Below are 24,446 nucleotides of genomic sequence, written 5' to 3' on the forward strand. Positions count from 1 at the left end.
CTGCCCCAGCTGGCAGTCTGTGTTTCTGTAACCCAGGAGGAGAGACGGGGCCCCTCGGGTGGTTCCAACAGTGTGAGGCGAGGTGTCTGACAGCTTTCCCCCACTGAAGCCCTTTATCTCACTGGTCTGCTGTGTTATTTTAAAACTAACGAGCCCAGACCTCAGGAGCTCACCGCCTGCTCGCCGCCTGCCATCGAGATTTGTGGCTTGTCTGTTCTGTCCTCTCTGCAGATTTCAGTGGCAGCTTACTCTCTGCTTGTTAGGAATTTTCTTCCAAACCTCAGCATCAGGAAGGAGGCGTATGTGCATGTGTGTGTGTGTGTCTACAGGAATACGAAGTCCAAATTGCACCATACTCTCAGAAGCCTCAACTGTAGTTCTAGATGATGAAAGAGTCTAGTGGGTGGCTCTGGGACGACAGGGAGAAACAAATTCATCCCTGAGTTATTGAAAAAGAAAGAAGGCAGGACACAGAAGGGAATGGGGCAAGGGCCATTGCTAGGTTCTGAGGTAGCCACTCGGCTTGGTGGTGGAGAGCCACGGTCCCGGTGTAGGGAGGAGCTCCTGAGACACTCAAGGGCACACCAACCTCCCTGCGCTCCCACTCTGCAGAATCCCTTGCCTTGGGCTCTTTGGGGAAAGGGGCTCAGAATCAGCAGTGAGGCTAGAGAACAACGTGACCTATCCTGAGAAGTGTGGCTGATATTTAAAGTGCCACTGTGGAAGTGCTGGGCGTGCATCGTGCCGTTTTATTCTCATTCCAGCCCTATGAGGGTCATATGGTTTGTGTTTCACCAGAGAGGTGAAGAGGTTTTCCCAAGGCCACCCAGTTGGTGAATGGCCAGGCAGAATCTGTTTGATGAGTCTGATCACCATGCTCTACCGAACCCTCCGCAGACCAATCAGTCTTCCCCGTCTGTACGGCCTGTCTTGTTCCTCCAACCTTGTCCTCTTTCCTTAGGGCTTCTCCTTTCCTGGGTCACTTTCATTCATGAGAGTTTATGTACCTGACCCATGTCTTCCTCTGAATTGTAAGGAAAGCCTTCTTGGGGGTAGGAGCATGTCTGGAGCATCTTAAAATGACCCTCCACCAGGAGTAAAAGAAGGCGTAACAGATAAGTGAATGAATGAATGAATGAATGAATGGGAGGAGTCAGACACTTTATAGTGCAGCTGACCCAGGTTTGAATGGCACAGGATCCACTTATGTGTGGATTCTTTTCCATAAATACAGCACAGGACTGTAAATGTATTTTCTCTTCCTTATGATTTTCTGAATAACATTTTCTTTCCTCTAGCTTACTTTGTTGTAAGAATACAGTGCATAATACAGATGACATACAAAAGATGTGTTAACCTACTGTTTACGTATCAGAAAGGCTGACTGGTCAACAGTAGGCTCTTAGTAGTTAAGTTTGGGGGGGAGTCAAAAGTTATACATGAATTTTTGACTGCACGGGGGTCGGTGCCCCTAACCCCTGTGCTGTTCAATGGTCCATTGTATATTTTAAGAGCCAGTCCACCAGGCTGGGGCACTCCTGTTGAGCCATCTTGTTATTCGAAAACCTCACTGGCACAGAGCTTAACCGACTTCCTCAGTTTCCCGCCTCACTGTGGCGAGGTGCTCTATCTAACCCCAAGAAGATCCAATCTCATGGCCTTAAATACCATCTAAATGCCAACATCCCTCAAATGCACTTCATCAGCGCTAATGTCTTCTTTGAACTCCAGTCTTGGGCACTCAGCTGCCTACCTGCCATTTCCACATAGATCTCTAACTGGCATCTCAAAACTGGCATGTCCCAAATGCCCTTCTCCACCTGCAGCCACCCCAGCTTAGCAACCAGCAGCGCCATCCTCTTTGTTTCTCAGAGGAAAACCTAGGAGTCACCTTTGACCCCTTTTGCTCACACTTCCATGTCCAATCCATGAGCAAACTCCATGGATTCCAGCTTCAACCTGTGTCCAGAATCTGACCACTTCTCACCACTACGGCAGTGATAACCTTGACCCCAGCCACCATCTTCTGTCAGGCGTGTGATTGCAATAATCCCAACTCGTCTTCCTGTATTTATCCTGGCTTGCTTGCCCACTACACTCAGCATGCCTCCAGGGAGACCCTGTAAAGCCTAAGTCAGATCTCATTGTTCCCCTTCTTGGAACCCTCCAATGGCTTCCTGTCTCACTCAGAGAAAAAGTCAAGTTCTTGCAATAGTCCACCAGACAGTCCATGATCTGGCCCCTCATTACCTCTCTGATGCTCCCTCCTAATTTTTGTCCCCCTTAGTCAGCTCTAGCCTCATTGCGTCAATGCCTTTGCATTGACCGTGCCCTCTGCCTATCATGCTCTTCTCCCGGGCATGCATGAGGCTTCCTCCCTCAGTGCCTTCAAGTCTTGCTCAGATGTTACCTTTGAAGGGAGGCCTTCTCTGGTCACATTTAAAATTCCAGCCCCCTCCCAGTAGCATTCCTAGCTTTCCTTATCCTCTGTTTCTCTTCTGTATGCACTTTCCAATAGCCTACGTATTTCCCACTTAATTATGTGTATTTTCTGCTCTCCTCCTCCCTCTGCCCATCCCAGTAGAATGCAAGCTCCGCCAAGCAGGGATGGTTCCTGCCTTGTTTTCTGTTGTGTCTCCGGTGCCTAGAACATGGACTACATATAATAGGTGCTCAATAAATATTTGTTGAGTCAGTGACTGAGCAAAGAATAAGCGAACGGTCCCTGGCAGCACTTGTTGGAACCAGTCCTTACTCTCTTGGCTCTTGAACCAAGGCTCCTCCCTACCCTGGACTGGAGGCTTCTGTCCTGTTCCCAGAAGATCCTGCTTGCTTGGTGCCTCCTCCAGTAGTGGCTGTAACGATGCCCAAAGGGACTCACCTAGCACAGCCCCTCCCACGGCAGGAAAATATAGTCAGCCACTCATGCTCCGTGGAGAAACCTAAACCCTGTCTGCAATTCCAGCTGGTAGAAAGGTCCTGAGGGTGCCCTGGGCTGAAGCCAGAGATGTTATTCTTGCCTGTAGTGACACAGCTTGGAGGAATCAGGGCTTGAACCCAGGTCACTAGGACCCCAGGACCGTTGTACTTTCTCAGCATCACCTAATTACTTTTTGCAGCCCGTTCAAGTGGAAAACCACAGCACTTTGGAACTTAGCCATTTCCCAAGTTACGGGCAGCCTATATTCCAGGCAGTCCCCAGAATCCAATCCAATCCAATCCCCCTCTCAGTCACTTGCCCTCTCCCTAGGCAAATAGGCAATCGACAGGCCAGCCTGGGGAGGGAGAAATGACTGGCTGAATTTGGGATTGATGGGAGGGCAGAGGATGGATGTGTTCAGTGATGAGAGTCCACAACCCAGGCATGTCGGGGGCCTGACCTGCTTGGCTGAGCTGGGTAAGAAATGCTGAGCTGATTTTTCTCCATATGGTTCTTTTGTCCTTTGACCTGAACTTGGGAACTGGACAATTTTTGATATACAAGCATGTTTACCACACACACATACACATGTTCCCACACTCAAATGCTCTCAGCCGTGAGAGCTGAACTAAACCATTGTCATCTTGCCCGAAGAGAGAGTGTGCTAGAGGGCTGTGCTTGTCTATATAGGCAAGCCTTCAGGGTCGGGTCCAAATCCTTTGTGAAATCTACAATCTGATTACTCCAAGTGTGGGTTCCTGGGGCCACAGCAGCACCTGAGAACTGGTTAGAAGTGTAGACTCTCAGGCCCTAACCCAGACATGCTGAGTCAGCATCTCCAGCCTAACAAGATCCCCAGGAGATTCATGTGCACGTGAAGGTGTGAGAAGCACCTGTCTGTCCTCCACATGACCCTCAAGGACCCAGTCCCTGCCTTCCTCCCCAGTATCAGCTTCTTTTTTTCCTGCACCCCATGTCCATTGCAACATTATTTACAATAGCCAAGACATGGAAACAACCTAAATGTCCATCAGTGGGTAAATGGAAAAAGAAATTATTTTACGTAAACACAACAGAATACTATTCAGCCATGAAAAGAAGGATGTCCTGCTATTTGTGACAACACGGATGGACCTTAAGGGCATTTTGCTGAAGTGAAATAAACCAGGCTCAACTGTTGCTTTCCACCCTCCACCCCACTGTCTCATTCAGCCTACTGCCTCCTCTGCAGTTACTTGAAGTTCACTGCTGTGTCCTGATGTCGGGCCTTTGCACTCTCCTGACCAATTTCCATATATCTTTAGGAAGCCTTCCATGGCCACCTGCCCACGTTCCCATGGCTGGACTAAGTGTTCTCTCTCTCTCTCTCTCTCTCTCTCTCTCTCTCTCTCTCTGTCTCTCTGTGGTTCCATGGCCCTCTGAGATTACCATACCATATTTCCAGTTGAGGGATCTGTCTTCCCCTTGCAGGCTGAAGGCAGACACAAGTCTTAATTACTATACAGTCCTTGAAATCTGATACTAAGTAGGGGTTCAGCAGACAGCTGTTGAACAAATGAATTAAATAATGAGGGAGATGCCAGCTTCATAAAATTTCTTATTTCTCATTTGGTTCCTAGTGGCATGAGCATTACTGACCCTGAGCCCAGCTATGTCTCCCTCAGTGGCTCTCTGGAATCCCCAGTCTTCCCCCAAGCCCCTATACTTTTTCTAGCCATGGTAGCAAACTCAAAGAGTCACAGCTCCTGCAGATTATCCCCAACCAGGCTTAGTTAACCTTGAAAAGGACTTGGTACCAAGACCTCAGGCCAGGATATTAATAGGGCCCAGACTGAAGCCCCAGGAACCAAGGCACAGATTAGCCCAACCCATCTTGTCCGTAGGCTGAGTCAGCCCCGTGATAAGGCTTGAGCTTTCTAGCGGACTCGTGAGCTGAGGGTGTTGGCCTTCACTCTTACTGAAACAGGCAGACTGTAGGTATCTGGTCGGCGTGGGGACAAGGACGGACCATCCACAGGCCTGAATGCACGTGTAGAATAAGAACCTGGGGCGTGAACCTTGGATGGAAAGCAAGAGCCTTTTCCTCTCCAGGTCTCAGTGTCTTCATCTGTGTAATGGGGATAAGTTCACTACACTGGGCACCTAACAGAGGGTTGTCGATTTCAGTTGAGATGCTGGACTAGTGCTCTACACCCAGGAGAAGCCGTTAAGGGGATGAAGGCAGTAAGCGTCCCCAGTCTAATGACCAAATGCCCTTCCTCTTTGTGGAATATAACATCCAAGCCAAACTTGAGATACAGCCCCTTCTCCAAACACATAAAACAAGTCCCTGTCTTATGATGAAATGACCAAGATTCACCCTATACCCCCACGTATGACTTCCTTACATTTTCAAAGTGTTTTCCAGATTTCTCTCCTTTTTCCTCAGTTGATTCTTATAAACAGGCAGGGCAGCTACTGTTCTTGCCTCTTACTATCCCCGGGTCTCAGTTTTTCCACCTGTACAGTAGGGACGACCATGCCTGTTCCTGGGTTTCTGTGGAAGCTTAAATGAGATGGTGCATGGCCCCGGTGTCTGGCACAGAGTAGGTGCTTGATAAATGCTGTCTCTGCTGCTGTGATTTAGTGACACGGAAAGAGCACCAGACTGGGGGTCAAAAGGCCATGGTTCAGCCACAGCTCTGACATGAGTCACTCATTGTGCAGCTTTGGGCAAGTCCCTTGCTTCTTGGGGCCTCAGTTTCCCCACTCAGTACAGAGGAGAGCCAGGGTGGGGGGCCCTTCCTACTCCCCTCCAACATTATTTGTCTCTTATTCCCCAGTCGGTGTTTAACTCAATCTAGTTCTTGGGGCACGGGGATCTGTACCCAACCCAGAGCCCGGTGAGCACTTTGCTGGGAGCAGGGCGCTTTGATGTGAGAAGCAGGGAAGCAGCTAGGGAGCCGGGCATCTCGGAGAGTTTTGTAGAAAGTTCAGGCCTGACTTTTATCGGAGGCTGGGAATCTGCTGGTTGCCATGACTACAGAGAGCAGCATCTAAGCTCCAGGTCGTTGATTAGCAGGAACAGAGCGGGGAAGGCCTTGAGGAATTCAGCACGCACGGCCCCCTCCCTCCCTCTGTGAAGTGGAGTGTGCCGGCCCTTGACTTCACTGTTTTAGCTGTCCCCTGAAGATCTCGCCTCCTTTTAAGTGCTTTTTTATGCAACATCGAAGGGCCCTGTGGTAAAAATGAGGCAGCTGCCGGGACTCCTCAGCAAAGACAGAACACGGAATTTTTCTTAAAGCCCTGCAAGGCTGCAGAGCAGGAGGTGGGGAAGGAAGCTGGCGGGGGCGGGGGGGGGGGGTGGCTTGGGGGAGAGGGGCTCCACGGCTGAGGTCTGAGTCCGCTGAGATGCTGTCTCAACTGAGGTGGGCCCTTCTCCTTGGACCACTGCTTCTTTATACTAAGGAGAGTTTGCCTCTGATCTGTGGTTCCCACCTGAGATCAGTCATCATTTATCTATCCATCCATCAGTCATTCATTCGACAAATGTTTATTGAGCAAAAAAGGGCACACTATGCCAGGCACCATATCCCTGGGGATTCTGTGGTGAGAAAAGAGGCTAGTTCCCACTCTCGTGAAGCTAACATTGGAGTCTAGTAGACAAGTGGTTAGCAAACAAACATATAAAATAGTCATTTCAAATAGTAACAAGTGCCCTGAGGGGAGAGACAGCAGACTGCTGTGCTGGCAGCAGGTGAAGAGAGGGGCAAAATCACTTAAGGGGGTCAGAGAGGGTCTCTCTGAGAAGGTGACTTCTGAACCAAAGGAAGGAACTGGCCATGCAAAGAACTGGAGGAACAGCATGCCAGATGGATGGAACAGAAGGGCAAAGCCTCTGAGCAAAGGCCCTTTTCCACATGAGGGACGACAGTAAGGAAGCCATGTGGATGGAGCAGAGTGAGGGATGGACAGAAGGGTAAGAGATGGGGTCTAGGGTCGGGGCAGACGCCGGATCATGCAGAGCCTTTTAGTTCTGGCAATCAGTTTGGATTTACTCTTAATCCAAAGGAGGCGAAATTACCGGGGATGTTTCTTTAAGATGCAGATTTCCTAGTTTCACCCCTTTGAGACTATTTATTATGGCTAGGTTGGGACTGAGAAGTCTGTATTTTTAAAAGCTCCTTGGGAGCCTCTGATACTGTGCCAGGTTTGGGAAGCCTGGGACTGCATGGTCTCGGAGCCTCTTTCAGTTTTCAGGAAGCAGAGAAGCCAAGTGTCAGAACATCTTGAAAAAAGATCTTAAAAGTTGTATGATATTATGGAGAATTCCTTTCTTCCTTCCCTCACAACTCCCTATCCGCCTGGTAGAATTAATTCGGGTTTTGTTTGTTTTTTTAGCTTGTTTGCAAAAATCGCAGATGGGGTACCTAACACAAGGAAGGTGAAGCCAGCATTATGGGGGGGAAAGAACAATCGACCGTATCAGGTTATAACAGCAGCAACCCCACCAAAACATCATCAGGATTTGCCAGTCCCTGATGCTGGCGATGATGGATGAGGGTTGTCCTCACCCTAAGCCTGGTCCACCAGAGCCTGGCAGTAGCATTCCCCATCTGTCCCTGTGCTACAGATAACCCATGCCTCCTCTCCCTCCAGCAGCAGGAAGTCACTGAGACCTTCCACACAATGCCAGCTCTTACTCATCGTCTATTTATTCACTGCCACATTGCTCACATCAGTTATTGTTGTTTATTTTTCCCTTTTGAGGGCTTGCCTCGGATACAGATTTGGGTCATGGTTTCCTATAATGCCCCAGAGTCCAAAACCCCATTCTTACGTGTGTCCAGCTCAAGGCAACACACATCCATTGATAAGTTCGCTGATCACTTTTCTAGGAGAAATACGGGGTACAATAGAAAATGCATCAACTGAGCCATCGGAGTTGACTGAGGCATTGGCTGGTTTATTTCCACCAACTGTGACGTGAAGGGATTAACTCAAAGCATCTCAAAATCCCTTTCTAACTCTTTGAAACAAATGCGTGTTCTCTTTAGCCAATGCATGTGCTCTTTCATTTATTCATTGCACAAATGTTGAGTGTTTACCACGCAGTGGGCTCTGGGGCAGTGAGACACAGTCCCACTCCCAGGGAACTCATAGTCTGGCGTGAGGAAAGATAATGAAATGGCAACAGCTCATATCAGGAGTTGCAGTCATAGTATCAAAAGGACTGTTATATCCGAGAATAGGGCTTAGATCTCCCCCTAGGTCTGCCCCCGGCGTCACCATCTCTACCTCATCAGTGGGGACCCATCCTGCCGGTTGCTCAGGCTCAAAACCTTGGAGTCATCCTTGACCCCTCCCCTTCTCTTATTCTCTCCCACCCCACCTTTAGCCAGCAGCAAATGATGCTAGAGTCCCACTTTCAAATATCAGAATCTGACCACATCTCATCACCTCCGTCACCAACCCACCGATCCGAACCTGGACAGTTGCATGCACCTCCCTCCCTGTTGTTCCTCCCTTGGCGTCTAGTGTCTTCAGCCACTGGGCTGATCCTTCTAAAATGTGAGGCAGACCATGTGAGTCAGTCCTCTGTTCAAAAGCCGTGCCATCTCAGCCGCAGAGTCCCATGACCTACAGGACGTGAACTCTGGTCTCCCCTCTTACCACACCCTAGCCCTGCTTGTTCGTTCTTGTGAATATATGCCAAGGGTCTCTGAACCTACCATTCCTTCCTCCTAGAGCACATTTTCCACTTCCCATGGATAACTTGTGTAGAATCTGTACATCGCCAGGCAACGGATTACTCAACCCCCCCCCCCAAATCTTATAGCTTAAAACAATGACAAACAGTTCTGATGTCTCCCCGTCAGGAATTTGGCTGGGCCACTCTGGCTGGGCATCTCGCGTGAGACTGGGCAGATGTCAGCCCGGGCTGCAGTGTCATCTGATGAGTCACGACTGGGGCTGGAGGGTCCACTTCCAAGTTGGCGTGTGCACGTGGCTGGTGGCCGGAAGCCTCGGCTGTTCTGCAAGCGGGCTTCCCCATAGCGCTGCCTGAGGGTTGTCACCCCGTGCTGACGGCTTCCCTCAGAGTGATCAGTCCAAAGGGAGCGAGGCAGAAGCCGCCTTTGTGACCTGGTCTCGGAAGTCACGTGTTATCACTTGCACTGCCTTCGAGTCATTAGAAGCGAATCGCTAAGCCCTGCCAGTATTCAAGGGGAAGGAAATTAGGTTGCATCTTTTCATGGCAGGGCTGTCAAAGACTCTGTGAACACATTTTAAAACCACCACTCACTGCAAGGTGAGTTCCTATTCCTTTAAGCCCCCGTCCCCCGGTTACTTCCAGAGTGGCCTTCTTCCCTGATACTCTGTACAAAAGAACAGTCACCCCCTCCCATTACAGAATACTGTTTCATTCTCTCCATGATTTATTGCCATCCAATAAGCCACGTTATTACTTGTGTATGCGCTTAGACCTGCTCCCCACCCCCGCCCCCGGTCTGGAATGTAAACTCCGTTATCACAGGGGACACCTCTCTCTTCTTCACTGCAGCCCCACACTTAGAACTGGCCTGGACGCAGGTTAGCCTAGGCCCGGTCAAGTATGACAGGAGGCAAGTGTTGCTGGGCACTGGGCAGAAATTGTAAGCTCTGAGTTGTTTGAGCAGAATCAGGACAGAATTCCATATGAAGAGACTGGAGGCATGGGAATGGAGCCCTCAGAGTAGGAGAAGCAGAGCAGATAGGTGTAGGGAACACCGGAGTTCTGGAAGCCTGGCGTGGGCAGTGAGGAGGGCTGGACGGCCCCGACAAGAGTCTCCATCCCTCCTGGGCTTGCCGCATCTCTCAGCTCTGCTTCTAAAGATGCACTGATAAGCGGCTGACAGAGACGGATGTGTTTTGCTGCCCTTCCTTCAGTATTGACTGGGTTTGGCCTGCTCTCTGGGCAGCCCTAAGGAGCAGGGGGCTTATCAGATGCATTCATCCTGAGTCATAAAACCAGTCTTGACGCACTGGCTGCAGGTGCTTGGTGCAGGAGAAATGCTATTGCCTGTGGTCAGTGCTTGACCCGGACTCTGCAGGCAGGGTGAGGAGGGAGGGGCACTCGCTGGACGATGCCAAATCCACCTGTTCCTCCCAAACTCCTGAGGTTGGGGGCCAGGAGATATGAGTGGCAGTGTCTTCAAAGACTGAGTACCTAGGTGACTTCCTTCTCCTTTCTTGGTCCCAAAGAAGGAAGTGGGACTCAGGTAGTTTTCCTAGAGTTGTCTGGGGCTCTTCTCAGAGGCAGAGGGATGAGCTTCAGGCCTTCATGGGAATTGCATCCCAGGTAGGTGGCCTCATACCTGCCAAGGACACCAAAGTGGAGCAAAGGGGAATGGAACAGACACTTTTTAAGGCCGTTTTGTTTGCTTTATGTTATCTCATTTTCATAACCATCCAGCAATATAAGGACTAGTGTTACTCCCTATCTGATCACTGAGGAAACTGCAAAACAGAGAGATGGAGTCTTCTATCTACTAAGTGGTGGAAACAGTGTTTGAACCCAACTATGTACACCTCTTCCATCCAGAGATAAGGCAGGGAAATGGGACAGAAATGGCAAAGGGGCATTGGAACTGATTCTCTCATGCTTTGGCCTCCACTGAATGTTTTGAGCAAGGATGTGGAACACTGGTTTCCAGCCTCTCCCTGTGGTTTAGTCAGGATAGGATAGGATAAGCAATGCCACAGTAACAAATAAACCCCTAAATCCCAGTGGCTCAACCCAACCAAGGCTTATTTCTATCATGCAAAGTCCGATGTGGCTCAGGCATCTCTCCTCCGTCAAGTAGCTTCACCTTTCGGGGTATGTGACCTCCAAGGTCACTGCCACAGAGGGAGAGAGAGCTGGAGAAGGCACACAGACCTTGCTGGCTCAAACCGGAAATGACACACGTCACTTCCACCGAGAGACCAGTGGCCAAAGATAATCTCTCACGGTGCCAACCTAACTGCAAGGAAAGTTGGGCCATATTAGGATGTCTCTGAATGTCTGATGAACGCGAAGACCTTGTCATATCCTAACAATTTCAGCCTCTTTATTTGTTCCCCTGTAGGACAGAACCCCAGAGCAGCCCTGTGGTTCCAGCTCAGGATGGACCCTCGGAAAAGCTGAGCCAGCATCTGGCCACCGAGACCTTGGGCACCAACAGCTGGGAGAGAGACAAGGCCTGCCGGGAGCTCAGTCCTGCCAGAGCACGCAGGTGACATGCTGACCCAACCCTCTCTGGGGTCCAGTGAGGAGGTTCAAGTTGAGAATGCAGAAGTGAAGTTTGTCTTTCTAGCCACTCTTCCTCTCCTTCTGTTTGCAAATTCCTCTTTCAGACCCTTAAACCCAATCAAAAGTCAGCACGCTTTTTTTTTTTCCTGTAGAGGATCAGATAGCAAATATTTTGAGGACCAGATGGACTCGGCCACAGCTACTCAATCCTGCCCTTGTAGCCCAGAAACAGCCACAGACTCTACGTAAATAAGGTGTATAGATGCATTTCAATAAAACTTTATTTATAAAGACAGGCTAGATACAGCCTGGGGGTCAAAGTTTGTTGCCTTTGCCTTAGATGATCGAGCTAGTTCCTGTCCATTTTAATGACTCTATAAGCTACTTATTCCCAAGTCATGACTGCAGCCCAGATCTGTCTCCTGAGATCCAGATCTTTGCATTTATTCCTTAAATTCAGTTATTCAACCAGGATTTCTTGAGCACCCATTGGTGACAGGCACTGTGCTGACATCTGAGGACACACCGTTTTACTGAGGTTCGGAGAGGTAATGTAACTTGCCAAAAATATGGCAGCCAGTAAGTGGCAAAGTGAAGTTTTGAAATATGGTCTCTCTGATCTTAAATCCTAGACTAACACCTACCACGTTATACTTTGATGCTAATGAAAAAGCTAATCTATCCCCTGGCTTCTATTTTCAAGTTTTACACCCTGCACATATAAAGCCTAGTCTGTCTTTGGCCTCTGGAGAATCAATTTTGTTGACAACATGGTCTTTATTATCTGGTTTTATCAGCTGGTTGAAACTAACTCACCACTCTCTCACTACCCTGGGCTTGTACCTACCCCCTCAGTGACACGTGGAAAATGAACCCAGTGTCCTTGCCAATGGTGTGCCCTAGATATAATCCCTACCTCTTCCTGTTGCATCAGAGGGTGTCAAAGCCATTTTACAGGTGTGGAAACTGAGGACAGTAGGTGGCAGGATCAAGATTAGCCTGAGGACCCCTGATCTGGTCCAGATTCTCTCTTTATGTCCTGGAGTTGTTGGTTTCCTAAGGTACAGACTCTAAACTATATTAGGCACCCATCTGAGAATTACATGGAAGCTATGAGTGCTGCCACCAGGGAAAGTGTGGATATGCTCCAAGAAAACTCCCCAAATTCCACGTACCATTTCAGAGGATTCACAGACTCCCAAGGCCCATGAGCAGGGCTGTCTAGTTAAGAATCTGAATTCTGAAGAAGTGGTTTGGGAAGCCAGAATATCACTCACAGGTGAAGCCCACTTCTCTACCCAGCCTACTGTCTCGGCCACGGGGTTTATTTAGGCTCTGATGTCAATGGGGGAGAAAGAGTGAAGTCCTATCAGCTTGGAGAAGTGAAGGTCAACATCAGATCTGGAGAATTCTCTCCAGGAAACAGGAAAAAAGCTGTTTCCATAAGAGGCCGAGGGAGAAGGAGAGAGGGGAGAGAAAGGGCGTTTCTATACTTCGAAAACACTGTCTCTCAATCCAAGGGAGAGACTGTGTCATAGAGATAGACGTGTACTAACCGAGCAACTTTGGGGACTTAGTTTTCCTTCCCAGGCCTCAGTTTTCACAACTATAAAATGGGAATATTGAGATATATATCTGCTAATCAGAGTGAGGATTAAATCAGATATGCATGTACAGATCTTGACCGTGAGCCTAGAATGTGGGGGGCGCTGGGAATGCCGGTGGGGGTGCCATGGGGCCCGAAGAGCAGGCTCCAGGCATGAAAATCTCAACAGGGATACCATGTTGTCACTTTGGCTGCAGAGAGTCCCTTTGACTGTGGAGCGTGTTGCTCCCTTCTCTTATCTGAGACCCGCTCTCTGACATGCTAAAAAAAAAAAAAAAAAAAAATACAATAATAGAAAGTACATTTTTACATGAACTTGCTGAAGACCAGGCAAGCAATGAGTGAGGGCCTCATTGCTTGTGACAAACGTGGGACACGGGTATCATGTTTTATTCCCATCTCACAGATGATGCATGTGATACCCAGAGAGGTAGCTGAGCTAGGAGGTAATGGAGCGGGAGTGTGTCAGCGTCTATAGCCAGCGTTCTTTATGGTTGCAGAGTCTGCATGTTTGACCATTGTGAACGGAGCCACTCCGTGTGTAATCACTAAACACTTAACTGCTGCACATTTCGTGGCTGCTTGTGTGACTGCAGTGTACTTACTTAACCACTAGTCTGGCCCCTCCAGCCCTGCTGTGAGGGCACACCTAGGCACACAGGTACAGGAGGAAGAAAAAGGATTTGCAGAAGGGGTTGATTTTCCCCTCACAGACCTCAAATCCAAAGTCAAGGCCTTTCTCCGTTTGACCCCATCGCTCACATAGGAGGGTAAGTGGTTCCCAAGCCTGCTTCCTTGGGACCCTGGGGTTCCAGAAAAAGAAGTGAGAATAATTGTCTGAAACATTGAGATCTTTCTCTATTTTATAAGACACAGCTTTAAGGATTTTTTTCCTTTTTAGGCATTTCTTCCTTAAATATTTAGGGTTTTTTTTTTTTTCTTTCAAATTCCTGGCAATGGTTACACTGCGAAGTGTTTATGTGAAACAAGATAATTTAACAAGTGGCTAAATTATTGTATCCATTCACCCCTCATTAGGTCACCCAACAAATATTTATTAGCCTCTTACTCTGTGTCAAGCACTTGTTGCCAGAAAAATTTGGAAGTGGTCTACCACAGTTACACAAGCAGCCCGTCTGCTTCCTGGACATGTGTACTATGCTTTGTGCTTTATAACACATAAGTGTAGTTAAGTAGTGAGGTACTTAATCCTGTGATATTTGATTTAAGCCTGCTTAAAGTGACTCTCTTGAAAATGTTCTAGATATAACTATACAATTTTTATTTATTGGCAATGCAGAGACCTTAACAGATAGTCTAGTCGCTTGGTCATTTTTTCTACTACCCATAATGATCCAGATTCTTAGAATGGAATTCAATATGGCAGCATTTGATGATGGCCTTTAAAGAGCTGGGTGACTTCCAAAAGAAATGTCCACATAAACAAGTTTGAGAAGGCAGTTGGTTTTGTGGGAAAGCTCTCTGGGTGGGAATTACACAGGACTTGACTGCAATCCCACCCCAGATGCAGCCATGGGCAAGCCAGTTCATGATTTTGTGCTTTATGGTCTGTGTCTGTAAAATGAGACCCTAAAAGTCATACCGCCTTCAAAGTGTTTTTGTATATGTAAAACGGTTGGCACATAATAAGGGGATCAATGATAGTGGTCTTAACGCTAATAACGACAATAGGATTCTTATTGATACTACATTTTCCCGGTAACGTTCAACTGAGTGGGCATGTTTCAGTCCCCAAGCAGTTTTTCTTCCCAAACCCATCTCCTTTTGCCACAGGATAGTGTTTTAAAAAAAATCCCTGGAGCCTGCCCCAATTATAAAAGGAGATAAGTTGACTTCATTCAGCTGCAGCCAGAGCATTTGAATTTAATTGAATGGGAAATAATTATTCCTGAAGAGCAGAGGTTTTTGAGGTTCTGTGAAGCGATATAAGATATGTATCTCATTACATTAGACCTCGGCAAATATACTTTTAATAATCAGCTGCTACTTAACATAACTTCCTCCTCCTATTAAATTTCCGGCAAGAACGATGGACATGAAGTCCTGGGGAAGGAGGGGGGGTGCTGAACTGCTGATTAATTATTTAAAAAGTGATTTATTTACCAAGGTGAGCCATTTGCAAATTCAATAATAAATCTATTAAGGAGCAGTTAACCTCTATAACTCTGTTTTAAATAATCAATTGGTGTTTGGGTAACAGTACAACGTCTGTCTCATTAGGTCAGCATTAACTCCTTATTTGAAGTGCTTAATCTGCAGTATGACCAAATCAACCATGAGGTGGTAATTAGGTATTCGCCATGGGTCCTTCATCCTCCAAGGAACTGGGTCCTCCTTCCTCGGCAGCAGCAGCCCTGGTTGGGGCTTGGGGCGTCCTGGGTTCTCTAATACCTGACTCTGTGCTCCCCACAGTGCCTCCTGTGACAAAGACCTGACGCCACCAACTTCCTCCAGGGGGAAGAAGAAAAAGAAGAAATCCACCCGGAAGAAGAGAAGGAGGTGAGCGTCCTAAGGGGAGATGAAATCTTAAAGATGGGAGAAAGGATGAAGTAGGGGTAAAATGGGTTTCAGAGTCAAACAGTGACTCCCCTTGGGTTTGAATATCTGCCTCTTATCTAGCTGTGCGACTTAGGCAAGACCCTTCACCTCTCTGTGCCTGTTTCCACTTGTATAAAATACCGATTACACCTGGCGTTTGTGAGAATCAGATGGAGAAAAATGGCTGTGGAAGGAGCTGTCATAGTGTCTGGCACACAACAAATGACCAGTGAATCGGCAGAATCATGACCATGAATATGATTTTTTTTTTTTTTTGAGAACTTACTCTGTGTGGAGGGCTATGCTCTAAGCACTGTGATCTCCATTATTGTACCCATTTCAGAGATGAGGAAAAAAAAGGCAGGGGACAGAGGGTGACAGATTTACAGGGATCCCAGTCTCCTCAGTTGATTCTACTACTCCCACCTAGCAGATGAATGCCAAGGAAAATGAAGTTTATATTTTTGGCCAGCAATTAGTCTTTTGTGCCCCATGGATTTTTTCTTTGTAAAATCTCTTCTAATTTTTTTTTTTAATTTAAAAGTACTTCCAGATTTTCTTCAAGACGACAATTATGTCCAGTGTTCCAGACCCAGAGGGGGTCAGGTTGAAAATCTCGCCAAACCTCAGAGGCAGTGTTTGAAGAGGCCTGCAGGGGGCAGCAGAGAGCAGTGTCTGGAAGACTCGGGCCCCAACTCCAGATTTTCCGGGTTCTTGCTATGCCCTTTTAGCCTTGTTCTAAGGCCCAAAGAAGACCCAGAGGGGAGTGTGAATGAAACCCTACATCGTAGGGTGAGGGGGCGGAATTGGGGCAAGTGGCTTTGAGGTTCCCGATTTTAGGGGTGGGCAGAACACTTCAAAGAAGGAAATCAGGCTTCACTAATTCAATTGTTCATCCAATAAATGTCCCCTGGGCATGTGTTTGGGGGACAGGTGCTGTGGTCCCCTAAGAGAAGTTGTTCTCAACCCTGCATTTCCCCCCAAAGACATGTTCTGTTTGACCTACAAGGGCTTATTTTGTCTTTTTTTTTTTTTTAAGTTTATTTATTTATTTACAGAAAGAGAGAAAGCAGGGAAGGGGCAGAGGAAAAGAGAGGGAGAGAGGGAATCCCAAGCAGGCTCCATGCTGTCAGCACAGAGCCCAATACAGGGCTTGATCCCAGGAGCCATGAGATCATGACCCAAGCCAAAATCAAGAGTCAGGGCACTTAACCAACTGAACCACCCAAGTGCTCCTCTTTTGTCTAATTGGTGGCCATCATTTAAAAACCAGATTTCACATGAAGATGTGTTTTTCTGGTGATTTGTGTTGAAAAGGCAGGCGTTCCAGAAGCCCAGGACTGCATTCCTACCTAAGACCTCCGGCCGATCTGAGAAGCAGATGCTCTCTGGTTCACCACAGTCCTCACCACTCTCTATTGTCTTACACCCCTCCTGCTGAGAGGCCCCTGTTGGCATTGACTTTGAAACTCCTAATCTGTTTCAGCCTTGATATTTTGTCAGTGGTGAAATGAAAGATGCAGAGATGAGCAGTGACATGTCCAAGGTGACTTCGTGGGTCGGGGGTACAGTCAAGCTTGGAACTCGGGTCACTTGAACTTCAGTCTTGAATCATAGTCAGGTTCCTGGGGTGGCTCTGTTTCTTGGGTAAGCCCTGAGAGCACCACCCGTGCCGACCACAGCCTGACGAGGTCTCCTGCAAGGGCTCGGCCCTACCGGGGAGACAGGGTGAGGCACAAGAGAGACCTCAAGTATCTGAGAGGAAGGGCAGAGCTTAGGGGAGAGCAGCAGGCAAAAAAGGGATTGAGAGCAAGGCCCCTGCTCTCAGTGAGGCTTCAGTTTGAAGCTCGGCTCATGCACGTCTTAGCTGTGTGTCTTTGGATGAGTCACTTTACCTCTCTGAACCTCACTTTCCTTGTATGAAACAGGAAGGTAGCAATTGTCCCTCCGTGGGGAGCGTGTGGAAAGATTAGATGAGATAATGCCTATAAAGCACATGGTGACATTGAAAACAAATGCAGACTTGATTATATCAAATAGATAAATGCAAGTACTGTTAATGTCAGTATCCGTATTACCCTTGTGTGTGTTACCGAAAGAGCTGAGACCCTGTGTGGGGACGGGAGAAGGGTCTCTGAAAGCCCACGCTGGCCCTTAAGAACATCCCTCTGAAGGTGTCTCCTCCCCTGGCAGGTCCCCATCATACAGTCCATCGCCTGTCAAGAAAAAGAAGAAGAAAGGTTCCAAGAAACATAAGCGACACAGGTATTGTCCTTCTTCCTCCTTGGCAAACACCCTCCTCCTCCTCCGGGTGGGGTGGGGGTTGGGGTGGGAGTGGGTGGCGCCCAGAGTTCACTGGGAAACTTATCATTTCACTTATGTACAATACTCACCTGTGTGTTGTTATTTCCTTTTTCTTGTCTAACTTAGAACTTGGTTGCAAGGAACCGAGGCCCACTAAAGCCAACTCCGGCCCGTAGGGATGTGTGATGATAAGGAGGCAGGAGTGTCTCAGGAACCAGTCAGACCTCAGTGAGGGGCTGGGACCAGGGGGTGGAGAGCTGGTAGCACCCAAGCAGGATACACAGTCCCTGTTCCACACGGGGAGACACGGCTGCACCCTGTTCCCATGTCTTCGTGTGGCAGACCCAGCCACAAGAAGACACAGGAGCCCTCTGGCTTGTTCCTTATTCCAGATTCCCAAGGAAGGGCCTCTCTGGTGGGTCCCACTTGTCCTAGAGGATGGAACATGTAAAACATGGCTTCTGGGATTGTCCACCCTTGTGGACGTTGTTAAGGGGCATTGTGAGCTGGACACACATTCCAAAAGGTGCCCGCTACTCACACACGTACACACACACATGTATGTGTGGGGGGGGGGGGAATTAAAGAACTGGAAGGATGTACACCAGAGGACTCAAATCTGTGGCTCATGGGCCAACTCAGCATTTTATAATTGGGAGATTGCATAATAAAACAAAAAAATCAAGTTTTCCAGTTCCTCCGTTAAATCAGCAGCTCTGCCTTCACTGGGCCACTTTTCCCACAGGAGGCCACCAGCTAGGGTTGAGGGATTGCTGTGCATTTAGACAGAGCATAGGTGCTTTCGTGTGCTACAGGCCCCACTTAGCGCCCCCTCACACACATTTACGAAGCCCGCTTGGCCCTGGGGGCAGGGAGTTTGAAATTCCCAGTGTAAGTTCTTTGCTATGTTTGGCTGTGGACGGTACGGAAAGAGCGGTATATATCCTTTTTTGCTTATCCCTCTCTTCCAATCTGCCTACGTCAGTGGTGGATTACTTGTGCAATTAAACAATCACAGTGGAACAAAGGAGAAGAGTGCATGGGGGTTTCCCCCCTGCATCCCACCGTTGGTTCAAAGTTGCCCGCAAAGTGGCTTTTTCCAAGCCAGGGGTGTGGCCACATCTCAGCCCTTGTTGCCAGAATGGTCTCAACTCAGTCTGGTGTCACCAGCTATGTCCACTGCCTGCCCAGACATTTCGACTGTTGAGTCCACGCTTAGCACAACGTGGGAAAGCTGATTAGCAAAACGTTGTTAATTTGGTGTTAGAAACCTTTCCCGACGTGGGGTCCCCTGTGGCGGCAATGCCGCCTTCCTCTGCTGACCAATCTGTCCTATTTTGGGGGACCTTTCCATATCAGGATCTTAGAAGTCAAATGGCTTCTCACTCAAGGGTTTCTCCTCATTGAGAAAGAGACTGTGCCAGAAAGTTAGGAACAGCTTTTTCTGCCAGCCACGCTTAGCCCAGGAGGTGGAGATTAAGAGGGGAAGATGCTATTGCTGGTATTTTCCAAACCACCTGCTAAGCACCACCTGGCCCTGCTTCTCCAAGCTCTTGAGATGTTGGGTTAATGATAGTGGACTTTTTTGGAGATAGGAGCTAGGGGTGGGGGATGCATAGAGATTTTTCTTTCTCTCCCCTCCATGAACATGGCTTCAGGGCTAAAACAAAACAAAACAAAATCCCATTTTTCACATCTATTTATTGAATACCCAGTATATCCCATGAATAAGATTCTGGGCTTCGGGAACAGAACAGTGACCAAAACCCAGCCCTGGACCTCAAGTGGCTCACCTTCTAGTGGGGAAGATGAGTCATTATAATGTGCAGAGGGCAGTATAAGACTAAGCTCAGAAGCTCACCCAAGCTTGGGGCACCCAACCAGCCTGAGGGGATCAGAAAATGCTACAAGGAGGTGATATCTGAGCGGAGCTCTGAAGAATCCCTAGGACTTACGTGGGTGGAGCTGTGTGACCTTGGGCAACTTAACTAACTTCTCTGAGCTTCAGCGTCTACAAAATGGTTGTTACTAGAACTTCCCAGGGTTTGGGTGAAGACTGAGCGTGTGGGAGACGCTTAGCATGGAGCCTGGCGCAGTTAAGTTCCACACGTGGGAGCTGGTTGTCCCGTGATGATGAGGAGGAGGAGGATGAAGAGTCCACCACTAGGCTCACCCCACCCGGGGGTAGGGGAGGAGGCAGAGGACTCTTGTATATCCCCTTCATCCACCCCCAACTGAGACAGGCTCACTGACAATTTTGGGGTGAGGACTGAAGCTCCGGTGGGTTTGACTGAAATTCAAAATGCAAACCAGTATCTCCTATATGGTGTCCATTGTCCGAAATCTGTGACAGGAGGATTCGCCGGGTGTCCTGACCCCCGTGTAGCATGACCATAAATGCACTGATACGTTTGTCCCAGGAAAACAAATCTCAGACTCACCTGTATTTATTTTCTTCCTTCCTCCCTCCTCTCTCCCTTCCCTCCCTCCCTGTCTCTCTTCCTTTTAATTCCTTTAATCAGGTCATTCTCCAAGAAGAGAAGGCACAGGTAAGAACCTTGTCATTTCTGGCTGCTTGCTTCTGCTTTCTGCTTTCCTAACAAGGTTTTAGGCAGCTTCTAGAGTCAGTTTTCCGTCTCCATCTCTGTGCTCTTGAGCACACCCCCTGCATCTTCCTGGGCCTCAGTTTCCTCCAAAATGAGGGCCTTGGGCTGGTTTCCCTGAAACTTCCAAGCCAGCTTTTGCTTTCCGTCAGGCTGGATGGTTGCTCCTGGACCAGCCCCCACCAATACCCCTCCCTGGAAAGTCTGGCTACCCTGGTCAGAGTCTGTTTTATCACGTTGAAATCCCAGGTTGGGGCATATAGGGAACCATCGGCCCCAGCCACCCCACCAAAGCCTTCCCAGATCTTAGCCAAGGGACAGAGGCCAAGTCCTACTGGACTGGAAACAGTAGGTGACCACAGATCGAGCTGTCACCTACAGGGTAGCCACTATAAATTGGATCCTGCACTAAGCCCCTGCCATGTGTGTGTGTATTTAACCTCCACTGATCTCCATCTTAACCCTGTACAATGGATGTATGTATTCTTCCCATTTTACAGATGACGAAACTGAGATTTAGACGGATGTGACAGGCATGTCCACAGACACAGAGTCAGGTGACAGAGCCAAAATTCAAACCCACGTCTGTCAGACACAGGATCAGGACACCCTACAGTGGCTTCTTAAATAACAGCCACACCTAGAGCAGTTGGCAGAGTGCAAAGTTGTTTTGTTTATCCAGTTAACAGGTAGAGAGCGATTACCAATGTCAGCCAGCCTCCCAGCCCAGCAGCCTGAGCAATGGCTCCACCTCACGGTCAAGGAAACTGGGTCTTCCAGAGGACAGGTAACTTGCCTGATGTCACACAGCGACTGAGCAGCAAAGCTGGGACGTGAACCTGGACCTTTCAGTGAGGTCCTGGGCTCTTCCACTGCCCAGGCTGAGTCTCAAACACGGAGATAAATCACACGGCTGATGTCAAGGTGCAACAGCAGTTGTATAAGGTTTTCCCTTTATCCAGGACCTAGGCCGGTCCTGCATTCCTGGTGACCCCCCTGAAGCCAGTCTGGCTTGAACTACCAAATAGCATTCACCCTCCCTCTGGGGCCTCTAGTTGGTAATGCTGGGAACGCGCCTCATCACTGTCCACCGGACCCGTCCATACCCCAGCCCTCTGACTTAAAAAAACAACAACAGATACTTAGATAATCACGGGCAGTACGTTACAGAACCGGCCAAGCTTCATGAAGCTTCAGAGTGTCTCCCTATATATTCCATTCTTTGCTCTTAGAAACTGATTGAACATCAACCAATAGCCTAGGCTCTGGGGACCCATGGTCTGGGGCCACATCCTAGCTCACCTGTGTGATCCCGGCCAAGTTTCTCAGCCTAGCTGAGGCTCAGTTTCCACATCTGTAAAATGAGTACATATTAAATAAATGTGCCTCTGCCCACAGATTGCAGGGAGAGTAAAATAAGACTGTTGATGAAAAGTATTTAGCAGTGTTTGCTTACAATAAATCCTTGACACATGGCAGGTATTATTATTACCTTTATTTACGACTGTATTATTAAGCTCCCAGAGCTGGCCATGGCCCCCTGCATCACCTCATTCTCAGTCTGTGTGTGGGTCACTGTCTCTAGCTGAACCTGCTGGGTGAAAAAAATCAGCAGTGACTGCTCTCCTCTTGGAAATGATTAGCGTCTGTCCCCAGACTGCCTGGGTCTTGTAACCCTGGTGTGTAAAGCATCTTAACTACTGTTTCTTTTTATCTGGAACTGGGATTCTGCATCTTTTAATTAATTGGCCATTTCTCCATTAGCTCCTCCAGCCCAAAAAGCAAAAGAAGGGACGAGAAGAGGCACAAAAAACAGTAAGTGGGGAGCACCTGGAACATTCTTTTCTCTAGTTTCGGGGGGGGGGGGGGGCGGGGAACCTGACCTCTGCATAGCCAGAGTGTGGGCGTGGCCAAATAAACATGAAGTGGGGGTGGGTGAGAGGAAGGAAGGAAGGCAGGGAAAGGCAGAACTGGCTGATGAAGGGCAGTTGTGGGTTTGGGTATGGGTAAGTGCACGAGGTTGTGTATGTGACCTGCGTGTATTTGTGTGTGCATGAAAGTGAATGATGTGCGTCTGTGTGCCTGCAGTGCCTTGTGGATACATTTCTATGAAAGGCGTGTATGTATAGTATGCACATTGTTTGCAAACGTCTGTACGTTTTTCCATCCTGCAAACATTTGTGTGGAAGGCGTGTACAAACGTATGCAATGGGGATAGTCTGTGTGTGGTGTATATTTGTGTCCACACGGAAGCATTCTGTATGCTTCTGCTTACGTAAGCACGAATGCGAACAGTGTGCACGTGGGTGCAGTCTGCCCGCGTGCTGATTTTCTGCACCCTGCGTGTGCACCGCTTATCTACCCGTGTGCATTACACGTATGGAGGGTGTGGGGTGGGGTTTACCTGTGCACACAGGTGTGCTGTGTGTGCGTGAGTGGTCATGGGGGCATGATCACGTGCAAGCACACGCGTGAGTGTGCTTGTGAGTCCGAGCCTTGGCTGCGGGGGCTTACATCGTGGAGATTGCAGCGAAGCTCCTACCCCCCGTCTCGGGGCCCCAGCTGGTTCACGGTGTATAGCTGGTGGTAGAAATTCAAATCAGCTAGTGCTGCCTGCAGAGTTCAGTTCCCAGACAAATTAAAAGTAAATGTGGTTACAACCCACCTACTTTATACCCTGCAAATGTTAGCACATGTGTTTTCCAATCAACTAATATTTTATCTCCCGCCAAGAAGCTTCTAAAGTGAGGACCAAATGCAATAGGATGAAAGGTGGTTGGCTGTTGGGGAGGGAAAAGAGGAGGCAGGGACACAGAGGGAGGGCACCTCGCTTTGCTGCCTGAGGGGTCACTTCATCCAAGGTCAGTGCAAAGGAGGGCATTTGAGCCACCCCCACAGGGGCCTGGGGAATGCTCCAGAAGGAAACAGTAGAGCTTTGAATTAGCTCAGGGAACAACTTCCCGATCATCAAGCTTGTTCAGTTCAAGTCAAAAGGCATTCACACTAAGCGCAGACCAAGCACATACTCTGAGAGACCTCGGTATCACTTGTCCAGTGGGGCTGCAGTATAGACACACAGAGCCAGGGGCTGGACCGAGACTTTAAGAGCACTGGTGGGGACTGTGGGGGTGGTCATCACTGAGGCTGACTGCTTGAGGGCAGCAAGGGGGCCACCCTCCCTGGTGCCAAGAGCTGGATGAGCCCCAGAAATTGCTAAGTGATGCGAAAGACAAGCATCATCAGGAGAGGGAGAAGCAAGAAAAACAAGGCGCCCCTAAGATAAAGGATGGTTCTTCTTGCCAGGTTCTATGGTTGGGGATGCTTCTAAACAAGTGATCTCTGGAGAGATTTAGCCTCCTCGTATTCAACATCCCTTAGTAAGGCCCTAATACATGGCAGGCCCTGGGCTGGGCCTGAGGACAGAGCTTAGCCAAATATTCTTCCACACTCAAGATGCTCACAGTTCCCAGCGGAACACAGGAGCCAGACAAGGGACAGGTCACAGCACAGTGATGGCAGCTAGGAGCCCAGGGCATGGCGGCAGGCTTGGCAGTGAGCAGGGGCTTCCTACAGGAGGAAGTGTCTAGACTGACTGGAGTGAGGACAGAGGTAACCATTCTAGGCTACTGGTTAGGCACATGGTTTAAACTCTTTGCCTCGGTTTCTTCATCTGAGAAGTAAGAGAAGCTACTTCATACGTTGTTGTTGTGAAGGCAGAGATGGGTCCATTTAGACTATGGTGCCCGGCAGGCAATATGTGTTAAATATGGGCCACCTGTCATCATCATCCTCAGAAGGACATCATGAGCTGGGACATACATGAGCCAGAGTACAAGCAGTTGGACTTCCTTGAGCCTGCCCAGCCAGAGCAGGAGACACCACACAAGGAAGCTAGAGAGCTTGGCAGGGGCTGACTCCTCAAGGTGCTCGGGGTTCAGGATCAGAATGCGTACTTGACATGAGGGCAATGGGAAGGGTTAACCAGGGCAGGGATATGGTCTGATTATCACATTAGCAAGAATCCCTGAGTCCTTTGTTGGAATAAGCAGGCTACCTCCCGATAGAGCCCTCTCTAACTCCCACTGACATCGTGCCTTGGCCCAAACCACTGATATTCCTTGTACATACTCAGTGACCATTGTCTCTGCTGCTATTACTTCTGGGTCATTATTATCATTTAGGGGGAACTGAAGTAACCTGTAA

At 48.7% G+C, this 24,446-nt stretch overlaps 1 protein-coding gene and 1 long non-coding RNA gene across 2 annotated transcripts in view; one reads left to right on the forward strand and one right to left on the reverse strand.

Moving 5' to 3' along the window:
- The window catches only part of SRRM4 (serine/arginine repetitive matrix 4), a 152,059-nt gene that overhangs the window by 98,163 nt on the left and 29,450 nt on the right, over window positions 1-24,446 (forward strand). Inside the window, exons 2-6 of the mRNA XM_027043916.2 lie at window positions 11,008-11,154; window positions 15,211-15,297; window positions 17,530-17,601; window positions 20,163-20,189; window positions 22,008-22,058. Coding sequence (XP_026899717.2) covers window positions 11,008-11,154; window positions 15,211-15,297; window positions 17,530-17,601; window positions 20,163-20,189; window positions 22,008-22,058 — 384 coding nt within the window. The remainder of the gene's footprint in view (window positions 1-11,007; window positions 11,155-15,210; window positions 15,298-17,529; window positions 17,602-20,162; window positions 20,190-22,007; window positions 22,059-24,446) is intronic.
- Window positions 15,707-24,446, reverse strand: part of LOC113595078 (uncharacterized) — a 33,398-nt gene continuing 24,658 nt past the window's right edge. Inside the window, exons 3-4 of the long non-coding RNA XR_003415524.2 lie at window positions 22,758-22,823; window positions 15,707-21,837 (exon numbers count right to left, since the gene is read on the reverse strand). This is a non-coding gene — a long non-coding RNA (uncharacterized LOC113595078). The remainder of the gene's footprint in view (window positions 21,838-22,757; window positions 22,824-24,446) is intronic.

Source organism: Acinonyx jubatus, chromosome D3, assembly GCF_027475565.1.
Source record: "Acinonyx jubatus isolate Ajub_Pintada_27869175 chromosome D3, VMU_Ajub_asm_v1.0, whole genome shotgun sequence".
Classification (NCBI taxonomy): Eukaryota; Metazoa; Chordata; class Mammalia; order Carnivora; family Felidae; genus Acinonyx; species Acinonyx jubatus.